This window comes from Schistocerca cancellata, chromosome 3 (assembly GCF_023864275.1).
Source record: "Schistocerca cancellata isolate TAMUIC-IGC-003103 chromosome 3, iqSchCanc2.1, whole genome shotgun sequence".
Classification (NCBI taxonomy): Eukaryota; Metazoa; Arthropoda; class Insecta; order Orthoptera; family Acrididae; genus Schistocerca; species Schistocerca cancellata.
In genome coordinates this window covers 793,401,950-793,414,763 of record NC_064628.1, presented here as the reverse complement: position 1 = coordinate 793,414,763, position 12,814 = coordinate 793,401,950, and the positions used below count along the sequence as shown (strand labels likewise).

The 12,814-nt window shown below is 38.3% G+C and overlaps 2 protein-coding genes across 2 annotated transcripts in view; one reads left to right on the top strand and one right to left on the bottom strand.

Moving 5' to 3' along the window:
- LOC126175848 (syntaxin-8) overlaps positions 1–8,193 on the bottom strand; it is a 72,774-nt gene extending 64,581 nt beyond the window's left edge. The window contains exon 1 of the mRNA XM_049922855.1: positions 7,846–8,193. Coding sequence (XP_049778812.1) covers positions 7,846–7,877 — 32 coding nt within the window. The 5' untranslated portion in view covers positions 7,878–8,193. The remainder of the gene's footprint in view (positions 1–7,845) is intronic.
- Positions 8,194–8,273: 80 nt separating this feature from the next.
- Positions 8,274–12,814, top strand: part of LOC126175847 (transmembrane protein 184B) — an 89,548-nt gene continuing 85,007 nt past the window's right edge. The window contains exons 1-2 of the mRNA XM_049922854.1: positions 8,274–8,369; positions 8,469–8,514. The gene's annotated coding sequence lies outside the window, so the exon portion shown is untranslated. The remainder of the gene's footprint in view (positions 8,370–8,468; positions 8,515–12,814) is intronic.

The window sequence follows — 12,814 nt, the reverse complement described above, 5'->3', positions numbered from 1 at the left end:
GGAAAAACGAATCAGGCATAGTCCATATCAATTCAGCCAGGCTAGGAAAAAATCTTACCTTCATAGTTATTGAATTTAGCATATCTTAAAATGAAAGACTAAGTAAGGAACATATATTTTGTTGTTATCTCCAAAAAAAATTTCTGCTCCGAGATACAGCTCTCCAAATACCATTTTGAAGATGCAAATTTTGGAAAACAATTTAAAATGTTGTATCTTTGGAACAGTTCTAGATTTATTATTATTTTTTTTAAAGATAATTGCTTCATGATTACAAAGAAATCCTCCATTTGGACTTATCTGTCAAAGTTCTTTTACTATAGCGTTCTGAACTTTTTTGGTGATTTATGGAAAAAATGTTTTTTTCAAAAATGCAAATCCATAAAATTTTGATTTTTTTCTGTTGGTTAGTACCATATAGTTCTACATTCCCTGAAAAGGAGAGCTTCCACTTTTAGGTTGAACAGGTTTTATAAACAACTGAAATTTTTGCTATACATAAAACCTGTTTTATTACCACATTATCACATAACAGGCTCATAAAAATAAAAACCTAGCCTAATTTAACATAATTTTAGTTTTGAAAGATGAGTAAAGACTCATTTTTCAAGCATTTTAAATGGTTCCAAAATGTATGTGTAAGGTCTACAGACTTATTCCACTGCTTCTGTATCTTTCTTTGATATAAAGTGATGCCTTCCTGTTGAACCAATAGGAACTGGAACACTTACAATCTTCAAAACATTGTGAACAGGAAGTGAGCGCTGATGGCGTTGCTGCTATCCTTCAGCTGGAAACCTGTATCAAGCAGCTGGTCCATGTGGTAGCATAAAGTTTACTACAATTTCATTGTCATAACTGGTGTCTACAATCTCTGATATCCACCAGTCACAGTCATACACACACATACACCACAAACATCCCCCTATTCAGGTTGTGAATCTAAGTATTATCCTGCTGTTTCTGAGGTGTTGGCCGAACGAATGAAGTTTCTTCTTTCTTGCTCTTTAAAGTGCGTGCAATATGAGTTCGACCAGCACTTTTGAGTCCAAAAACGTGTCTTTGGAATTCCTTTCACAGTAGTAGTTTGAAGGACCATTCTCCTATTTTCTGCTCAAGGAATTCTTCGATTTCCTCTTTGGACGAAAGAATGAGGGCTGTGGATGTGTAAGATTTCACGACTCTCGTAAAATCCTCAGAATTCTGAATTGCAGCTGTATTTGGTCTGGAAAGATTATGTTTTGTAGCATGGTGCTTCAGCAGGCCTCCTACACCACCACAAGGCCCTTTCCTGTGGCCAGTAGTACTGTATACCCAGTCAGTTGGCACAAGCGACTTACTCAATTCAAACATTTGGTAACAATTTTTAAAATGACTAGGAACACCATCAGAAATAATGATGATATTCTCTGCCCCTGTTTGCAGTTGAAGAATTTTGCGCATTGCTGAGCAAAGCATGTGCTGAGTCATGTCCTGTGTCATCACTTATAACTGCAACACTTGTGGTCTTGTTTTGAAAATATGTCACTCCTGTAAAAATTGAAACCTGGTAATTACTCCAATGATACCCTTGTACTTCTTGTGGGACTAAACACTGTTCTTCAGCCTGTACACATCCTTTCACTTCTGCAATGTGTTGTTATTGCAATTTCTTCAGATGCTGGTGTGTTACTACTTTCACTGACCATTTACCAAGATCATCAATGAAACTGTCAAAGGCAACAGTTTTCTTAATTAGGCCTAGTTTATTTCCTCCCATGTCTCATATGTAATTTCTGCAGAGTTATGTGCTATGTATTCCAGGCCAAGTGTCTGTGAAGACAATCCTCCCTTCCCAGAGAGTCGCCACATTCTTGAAACAAACAAGTCTCTCACTTTATGTCACAGACTACTAATGACTTCACACACCCAACCAAGGTGTCATATGTCAAGTTCTCCAGTAACTTCTTCAAAGTTACCATACAAAGTTCAAAATTCCCACAGTACACACGTAAACAGACATCGCTAGTTGGGTGTCCAACTACCCACTTAGGTCGCAGTGCATAAAAATCTGATGTTCCAATATGTGAAGGTGTATAGTTGCTCTTATAAATTGCAAAAGTTTCTTTCATACTTCACTTACACAACTTTTTGACTTCAGCTGTCACAGTTATAGTGTCTTTTTTGTTGGCACTCTGACGAGAACAGTCCCATTTATATTCCAGATAAAATGGCTGCACTATTTGAGCTTGAGTTGCTTCTACAGGGGATCTGCTCTTCCATAGACTCCTTTTACAGACCTCACATTTCTTGATTTGTCTACTATGTACTTTGACACTTAGGGAACATGGCTCAGAATTGTTTTCTTTGAAAATGTCTCTGGAATAACAGTTAAAACATGCACCTTTTCACTGTGCGATGCACAATATGCAACAGCTGAATTCATATTTGTGAAAAATTCCAGGCAGGAGGTGCAAGAGTTCTTTGGTTCATTTTCTTCTGAAAAAGGAATTTCTACTTTGAAGAATGTGGTCAGTTTTGCTGTAATGTATTCATCCATAGCTTTAGTAATTTCTCTACACTTTCTTGATGCATAGAGCTTATGACTCGACTTCACTGACCACAGTCTTTTAACAGGACTAACACCTACCTCTGAAGTTGACTGCTTCAGAGTAATAAATTTTTCCCCTACTGATGCAAAATCTGCATCATCTGCACAATGGAAGACTTCACCTTGTTCAGATACTATTTTTTTTTTAATAACTCTTTTATGGATATGCAAACAGTCAACAGTCAGCACACTTCACTCTCCTGTGGCCCCAGTCAGAAGACATTTCAAACAGTCCTTTTCACAAAACACACTGCAACTGAGTCAACTGGCAAATTCCTCACAAGAACACAGAAATCACTGGATGGTCTGGATTTTTTCAAAGCCTCTTCTGTAGACAAATTGGTGCTGAACAACTACAGTCAAAAAACCTGCAATGAACAACCACAACAAAGAAATTGACATGAAACTACAACAAAGTGTAAGAAATATCTGCAACAACGAAAGTGAAAAGGAAAGTGATAAGAAATAACCGCAACAAAGATAATATAAATAAAAATTGTAACACAGAAATTAGTAAGAAACAACTTCAGTCAAGACATAAATTAGGCCTACCATTGAAAGGTTTTTAAAAAAAGTTCGTTTTTTTTTTCTTTTTTTTTTTTAAAAAGAATCAGAAATAAACTTCAGATGTATAACCTATTGGTGATTCCCCCTCCATGCAGAGTGAGCAAGAACAGCTAGGATTCAAAGAATTGTGAGTGGTGTCATAGTTCGTAATTAGATTAGATTAGATTTACTTTCATTCCAATTGATCCGTAGTGAGGAGGTCCTCCAGGATGTGGAACATGTCAGAAAAACAACAATACATGACAAATATTTACAACTAAAACAAATAAGCTAATGTACCATTCCACAGGTCCCAAGTGGAATGATCGTCATTTTTTAATGAACACTAAGAGTCATTTTACAAATACTATTGCACTGAATTTAAAATAAAAAAGTTTTTTATTTATTTATAAGGTAAGAAACATGTAATACAACTACTGTAATATTTATTTACAATGAACACATTACTGCACTGAAATGGTGCAGAAGTTAGATTATACTTACACACACACACAAGCGCACACACACACACACAAATTTTCAGTGAACACATTACTGCACTGAAATTGTGCAGAAGTTATGTTGTACTTATATACAAATCAGTTGGTTTTACTAAGAAATTCATCAATGGAGTAGAAGGAGTTGGCCACCAATAAATCCTTTAGGCTTCTCTTAAACTGAATTTCATTGGTTGTTAAGCTTTTTATGGCTGCTGGCAAGTTATTGAAAATGTGTGTTCCTGAATAATGCACACCTTTTTGTACAAGACTAAGTGACTTTAAATCCTTGTGAAGATTATTCTTATTTCTAGTATTGATTCCATGAATTGAGCTGTTGGTTTGAAAAAGTGATATATTTTTAATGACAAATTTCATTAAGGAATAAATATATTGGGAAGCTGTAGTTAGTATCCCTAGTTCCCTAAACAGGCTTCTGCAGGATGTTCTTGAGTTCACACCACATATAATTCTTACTGCACGTTTTTGTGCCCGGAAAACTTTAGCTTGGCTTGATGAATTACCCCAGAAAATAATCCCATATGACATTATGGAATGAAAGTAAGCATAGTATGCCAGCTTTTTCATTTTTATATCCCCTATGTCTGACAAAATTCGCATTGCAAACAGAGATTTGTTAAGACGCTTCAGCAGTTCTGTGGTGTGCTCCTCCCAGTTGAATTTATTATCAAGCTGTAATCCCAAGAATTTAACACCGTCCACTTCTTCTATCTTCTTGTCATCATATGTTAGACATATACTCTTGGGACACCCCTTACAAGTTCTGAACTGCATGTAGTGTGTTTTTTCAAAGTTTAGTGACAAAGAATTGGCTAGGAACCAATGATTAATGTCCGCAAATATTTTATTGGCTGATCTTTCTAAGACTACACTTGATTTGCTATTTATTGCAATGTTTGTATCATCAGCAAACAAAACAAACTTGGCATCTGGTAATGTTACTGATGGAAGGTCATTGATATACACAAGAAAAAGTGAGGGCCCCAAAATGGAACCTTGTGGGACCCCACATGTAATTAGTTCCCAGTTGGATGATGCCTGATAGCTTGATACATGTCTCTTTCCTAATAACACCCTTTGTTTCCTGCCAGAGATATAAGATTTGAACCATTTTGCAGCATTTCCTGTTACACTATAATATTCTAGTTTACTTAAAAGGATATTGTGATTTACACAGTCAAATGCCTTTGACAGATCACAAAATATACCAGTTGCCTGCAATTTTTTGTCTAATGAATTAAGTACATTTTCACTGTAAGTGTAGATAGCCTTCTCAATATCAGAACCTTTTAGAAATCCAAACTGTGACTTTGACAGTATGTTATTTGAGATAAGATGGTTATAAAGACGACTGTACATTACTTTTTCGAAAATTTTTGAGAATGCTGGCAACAGTGAAATTGGACGGAAATTTGATGCTATTTCTTTATCTCCCTTCTTAAACAGTGGCTTAACTTCAGCATATTTCAGCCATTCAGGAAATATTCCACTGATAAACGACTGGTTACACAGATAGCTTAATATGTTACTTAGCTCAGAATCACATTCTTTAATTAACTTTGTTGATATTTCATCATACCCACTAGATGTTTTTGATTTTAAAGATTTTATGATGGACATTATTTCTGTTGGGGTAGTGAGGGTCAAATTCATATTATGGAAGTTACTTGAAATGTCTGGTCTGAGGTAATCCATAGCAGCATCTACCGAACCTGACAACCCCATCTTTTCAGTAACAGTTATAAAATGTTTGTTAAAAAGTTCTGCAACACTATACACATCTGTCACCAATGCATCATTTACTCTTAATGCTATTTGTTCCTCTTCATGTCTGGTTCTACCGGTCTCCTCCTTCACTATATCCCATATTGTCTTTATTTTGTTATCTGATATGACTATCTTTTCCTTGTAATATATTTGCTTTGACATCCGTATTACAGTCTTTAATATTTTGCAGTATTTCTTATAATGTGCTATAGCATCAACATTGGAAATGTTTCGGATTGACAGATACAGTTTTCTTTTGGTTTTACAAGATACCCCTATTCCTCGAGTAATCCATGGCTTCTTTGTAGACATTGCTCTAACCTTGGTAAGTTTTGGGGGAAAGCAGTGTTCGAATAAGATAAGCACTTTATTAGCAAAAATGTTATATTTTTCATTCATGCCATGAGCACTGTAAACATCAGTCCAGTGAATGTCTCTGAGGAGTGTCCTAAAATAATCAATTTTTGGCTTACTGATTACCCTCTTGAGCTCAGATTTAACAGATTTTATATCCTGTTCAGTATTAACATTTAACAGAAGGAACTGCATGTCATGGTCTGAGAGGCCATTGACTATTGGTTTTGTAATATAATTTTGTTCATTTGACTTTTCTATAAAGATATTATCAATGGCTGTTTGTGAGCAAGTGGCTATCCTAGTGGGGAACTTTACTGTGGGAATTAAGTTGAATGATAGTGTTACTAACTCAAATAAGTTCTTATTGGGAGAGTCTTTAAGGAAATCTACATTGAAATCACCAGCAACCACTATTTCTTTGTTTTTGGTTGTTAAATGGGCCAGTACAGCTTCAAGGTGGTTTACAAACAGATTAAAGTTACCTGCAGGTGCTCGATATACACTTAATATTATGAAAGATTTTTTGTGAAAATCTAATTCTGTTGCACATGCTTCCATATGCTGTTCTAGGCAAAATTTATGAATGTCTATGTTCTTAAATTTATGACAGTTCCTGATGAATGTGGCAACTCCTCCTTTCTCCATTTCTGATCTACAAAAGTGAGATGCTAACCTAAACCCTGTAACACTTAAAAGTTCTATACCAGTGGTCACACGATGTTCGGAGAGGCAGATTATGTCAGCTGGGTTTGAAGACTCCAATTCATCTATGCAGATAGTTAATTCATTAATTTTATTTCTCAGTCCTCGAATATTTTGATGCAATAAAGATAGCTGACATTTCACATTGACTGAGTTAAAATTGGGTGGAGTTAAAATATCTGCTGACAGTTGAAAATTCTTAGCCAATGGCTGTTTATGTTGATGTAATAAGCTGGAACTATCATAGTTCGTAATGCACTGCCAATATACATAAAGAGGTTGGAGAAGTAAATGGCTTCTATAACAGAATTAAAAACACTTCTACTTGAGAAGAAGTGTGTCTCCAATGTAAGAGAATCCTGTAGGCCTAGCTTACAAACACACTAGGCCACATTTCATGCCAATGTATATTTTTAACAGGAATATATGTGAAAGAAAGGGTGGTTACAGGTGTTCCTGTATTTATATTTTTCAGAAGTATAATGTAACAGTTCATGATCTGGTAATGTTACTGTTTATAGTTCTTGTGCACAATATAAGCTGCACTGAGCGAGGTGGCGTAGTGGTTAGCACACCGCGTCCGGCCATCCTGATTTAGGTTTTCCGTGATTTCCCTAAATCGCTCCAGGCAAATGCCGGGATGGTTCCTTTGAAAGGGCACAGCCGACTTCCTTCCCCATTCTTCCCTAATCCGATGAGGCCAATGATCTCGCTGTTTTGTCTCTTCCCCCAAACAACCCAACCTCACAATATAAGCTAATTATAAGTGTGGTTTTCTTGACAGCTTTCTTTCCAAAAGAAATACTTAGCAAGGTGTCACAGTGTTATGGCACTGGATTCTTATTTGGGAAGAGTGAGTAGGGTTCAAATCTCCAGTCAAGTATCACAATTTCGGTTTTCCAATTTCTTAAGGTGAATGCTGCGATAGTTCCACTGAAAAGGCCATGCCCAATTTCCTGCCCCATCCTTCCTAATCTAATCCAAGTACATTGTATATGTTCCATATACGTGTAAATTAGATCTGTAATGTATATGGCATATCCTATGCTGTTGTATTGCATGGCTAACTGGCAAACACGTAAATAAACTAGAAGCTGTGAGACTATGCGAGTGTGTCATTAAATCAGTGCTGCAGTGATTGTTATCTGAAGCTACACAAACACAGTAGAAGACATACGCTATTCGACTGTCTGACAACAATACCTACAGCAAATCTCACAACTTCATATGATTCAAATACTTAGGACTGAGCGATCAAAAGTTCCAGTTTCTGATCTATTGCCAACCACACACAGTATCCGCTTATACTCTAAGAAGAAAAACTCGCACAAGAAAAGAAAATTAAGATTCAATTATGTATCTTACCATGGGTCGCTGTCAACATAAACCAGAGCCATAGCAGCAACTTGTACGTGTGCACGTTGAATTATATGTTTAGTTGCTATTTAAAAACACGGAATAAGAAACATGTGTTTCTATCATTTGTAAACAACTGTAGAGATCACAACAGACTCCCTTAAAACCATCGATAGCAATATTTCCAATTTCACAAACTACTTTCCCAAGGTAATAACAATCAACGTCTCACACTCTCACGACTCCAACCTTGATCCTTGAATATACAGACTACTGTTTATCACGATTCGCCCAAGATCATTTCAGACACAGCGTCGTTAAAAAATAAATGTTTGTAATAGACTTCTCAAAATTAACAACTAAAATCCTCGACTTCTCCCCCCATTAAACCATGCTGATTTTTTTATCCTCTAGAATGACAGGGAATCAAAGTAAACCTTTGATTTGACTCACAATGTATTACGCAGAATGGAAGCAAGTGACATTTGACAAGCTGTTAGTGGTGAAAGATAAATTTGATGAAATGTGTTCGTGTACGTTGATAGTAGTAGTAGTAAATCAGGAAGCGACGTGTCTGCGTGAAGTGATTTAGTTATAATAACTATTCCAATTATATTATTTTGTGGTTTCAGTACTGTGCGTTCTTCACACGAAGTCCTGAAAGCGAAGTTTCATAAGGTAAATAACTTTCCACATCTGCTCTCTTCGAATAAATACAGACAACGTGTTGTTCAATCGATTATTATCGCGGATTGTGCTGAGACACAATGTTTCATAGCACTACGTCTTGTCAGGAGACACGAAAATCTTAGAATACATTCAATGGACAGCGTCCCAGACACTAGACCCCAGAAACATCACTACAAACATTCGTTCGAAATTCTCGTCGAGGTTTCACAAACGTTTCGTATGCGCGTATTATAGGCAAACAGAACTGGTGTAATCGACGCCACGGTTCGCATAGTTGTTTTAAAGCACCACACTTTTACTTGTCGTACTCAGATAAACTGGAGACAGTCACAGCCGAAATATAGGCTAGTATAACGTCTACTTCTGTTGACACTCTGCCAATAGAGATCTTTTACGGTAAAAATACTGTGCTTAGTGGTGTGCAGTTACGACCTCCGTAAAACCACAATAGGCCTACATATAATTTACAGTATTTTTCTTAAAGTGATAGGAAGCACATTCAGTCAGTTTATTTAGTGGGTCTACCACAGTGTTGAACTTTAAAGAGCTCTAGAAATAATTATAAGTTCCAAAATGTAATGAAATGCCCCGTCAAAACAACGATTTCATGAGGTCAATGAAACAGCTGTTTCGTTTGTTGAAACTTGTATGTCAATTAGTGTTCAAGAATTGCTTGTCAGATAGGAACTTAGTAATACTTGGGTGACTAAGAGTTGATTTTTGTAGTGTACTTGCATAAAATATTCAGTGCATTTCTGCCTGCAAAAGGCAGGGACCCTGATTCAAGTTATTGTCCATCACAAGTTTTTCCCCTGCAAAAACATATTTTGTAGGCCTTAATGTGTATCAGTGAGTATTTACTGCTTTTGTAAACAGTAAATAAATACATAGATTGTGTAGCAATGAACAGTATGGTTAGACATCTTTGCTTAAAGAGAGAGATGTAGCATCAAACAGTTAAAGATAATCATGTCAAAGTTCTGTTGTAGGATATACAAGATTGCCACATGGATTCTGTTTATAGGAGTAACTGAATCTTACGGTAAATTAAAAACTGACTGTCAATTGAGTATCCAGACCCAGATTCATGTTACCTGTGAACATAACCCAACACCGAGTTTTTTGGAAAGGTCCCACCCACCCAACTCATTTGAGGCAATACAAATCTAAAGTAGAATGTAGATATAAACATTTATACTACTGATTTACAATTTGTAAATTGAAGAAAAGTTATGCAACAGATACTGATGTTTGGTACTCTGCAGTACAAGAATTGCTCATATTTGATGAATAATATAATCACTCTGTTTCTGTTGAAATTCATTAACTTGTCTCATGAATTGCTGTATTGGTATGTTCCTTAGATGTTGCGGTATGACATTTAAGGGTTGTATTAATTTGCGCATAACACATATCTGTGTTTGTGTGTAGATGCAGTGGTATAGTGATAGGGTTATGGTTTTTACCTGATATAGTGTTTGTGGCACGTGTCATACTATTAATAGTCATACCTAAACTTGATATGCAGTTCTCACTGCCAAATTAATGATAGTGGAGTTAAAATTTTAAGTTTTTTGTCGATATGTCTAGAATTAGCTGACAGTGCCATACTGTATATTATTCCCTCTGTTTCTTCTGTAATATGAAAAACTTCTTTGGTAAGATTGGAATCATACTTCATATGACTAGAAACAAGGTAGGCCTAGTGTAAAATTACCCCAGGGGTGTACGATGGTGAGTCACGACATTGTGACCATCTGCTTAATAGCACGTTGGCCCACTTTTGGAGCAAAATAGTGTACTCATGCTGAAGGGGGGGAAAAGTCATCTAAATGATTCATCTGACCAGCGACATGTTTTGATTGATCCAATCTAGATAATCCCATGCCCAGTGTAGTTATAACTGACAATGTCACTGGTTTAATATAGCGTCATATAGGGATTGTTTCCAGTAGCACTTCATGTTCAACAGTTGTAGTGTATGATGTGCTCTGAAACAATTGCTCCTGCACCACTGTTGTTCTCTATTTGTTGACAAATCTGAAACATCCCCCAGGGGGTGATGTTGTGCTTGGCTACCATGGGGACCCAGCCTTTGGAACATCTTTTCCCTTACATGCTGCATGTCTATCCCTCTGCTATTCTTTTCCCCTCCCTTGGGGAACATGTCAGAGATATTTTGGGGAATGTGGCCTTAATTCTTAGCAGCCTGACATCAGAACAATCCCTCCACTGTTTTGTTTCTTTCTTTCTTCGTTCTCCATCTGATATCCTTCATCTGCTGTGTCTTTTTAAGTTCCTCTTGGTTTCTTCTTCCTCCTTGCGCATTGCTGAAGGCCGGTCCACACACATGACGCATAATAGGTGACTGGATAATGTGTAATTCCAGCCCGGGTCGCCAGGTAGTGTTCTCACATATTTCGTGGTACAGGCCAGATCCAGGGAGGGGTGACTGCCTGAGCTGTTACCTTTCCCAACTGCTAACTCTGTCAGGAGTTCAGGATGTGTGACCTGAGGTGTGAACAATTACCTAAGGCAGGTGGACCCTCCTCTGAGGGGGGTGCCCAGTTGGAAGGAGCATGCCATCAGAGACGCTGGCAATCATGGGAGATTTTCTCGCAATGAACCAATCACAAATTCAGTCTGCATCTACTAAATGCAAATGGAATGAGGCTAAAGACTCCAAGGCTCTTCCAGCTGCACCTTGATTTCTCATGGTATTGCATACTGAAGAAGTCCAGGCCTTTGTTATGGTTAATCTGTTTATTATTCAGAAAGGTGTTGATGCAAGTGCCAGCTCTCTGAAATCCTGGTCTTGTTTACACTGTGGCACTTTGGTTTTGGAGACTAATTGTGATCCTCAGCCACAACTGCTTGTAGCTTCACTGCTCCATGGCTATCCTGTTCGTGTTGAGGCCCATCAAATGCTGAACTCTTCACCTGTGTTAAATGCACGAGGCTGCAATGTCTTTTTCTCGCATTCGATAGAACAGTGCATCCATCAAAGATCATGGTCTGACTGTACATTCCAAACCTGATGTGCTGTTACCAATGTCAGCATTACAACCACATTCGAATGTCCTGTCGAAACCCAGCCACATGCATTACTTGTTGTACGAATGCTCTTGAGGGTGATTGTCCACCCTTCTCCCCAGTATATCAGTTGCAATTGTGACCATTCAGCCTCATCCCAAGAATGTCCTCTGTATCTTTATGAGCGGGCTGTCTAGGAGATCTGGGCAAAGGAAAAAGTGCCTTACCTTGTTGCTCATAAGTTCTTGGCCAGTCGGAAGCCCTGCATTTTACCATCTGGCAGCTATGGTACTATTCTCGCTACACCTTCCTCCGTCAAGAACACAGCCACGCAGACGTGCAAGAACTCAGCCACACAGACTTGCAACCTTAAATTCAGCACCGTGGTTGTAAAATTACCCGATGTCATGTTAGCATCCCTGTCTCCTACTCCTCCTCTTCCTCCTCCTCCAGCTGTGCAACAAGCCACCAAATTTTTACCTCTGGTGGCAAACTCACCTGTGGTATGACCAACAGGCCGGAAAGGACAGAAGGAATACTCCCACAAAATATTTTTACACCCCTCTAGCCAACAAACACCAAAGTCTCCATCTGACAACTGCAAACGTTTAAAGAAACCAAACAAAGGTAAGCAGTCTTCTCCTTGAATGAGATTTTCACTCTGCAGTGGAGTGTGCGCTGATATGAAACTTCCTGGCAGATTAAAACTGTGTGCCCGACTGAGACTCGAACTCGGGACCTTTGCCTTTCATGGGCAAGTGCTCTACCATCTGAGCTACCGAAGCACGACTCACGCCCGGTACTCACAGCTTTTACTTCTGCCAGTATCTCGTCTCTTACCTCCCGAGTTCGAGTCTCGATCGGGCACACAGTTTTAATCTGCCAGGAAGTTTCGAGTCTTCTCCTTCACTGACTCTGAGAGCCTCTTCCACAGTATCGTTCTGTGATACCCTCACCTGGCTGACCTCTGTTTCACCGGTGCACACTGCCAACCATATGTCTGCTCTGCAATCTGCTGGTCAACCCTGTGAGAATCCTGACACCTCTGTAGACCTCGTGGAGCAGGATCCTCCAGCCTCTGCACCATGTAGCAGTGAGTCGTCTAAGGCTGGCACTCGGCAGCTACCCCCTGCAAGTCCGGGGGTTAGAATAGGCCCGAGGTATTCCTGCCTGTCATAAGAGGCGACTAAAAGGAGTCTAAGATGTTTCGGCCTTTATGTGATAGTCGCCTTTAGGGTTTGACCTCCATTTTTCA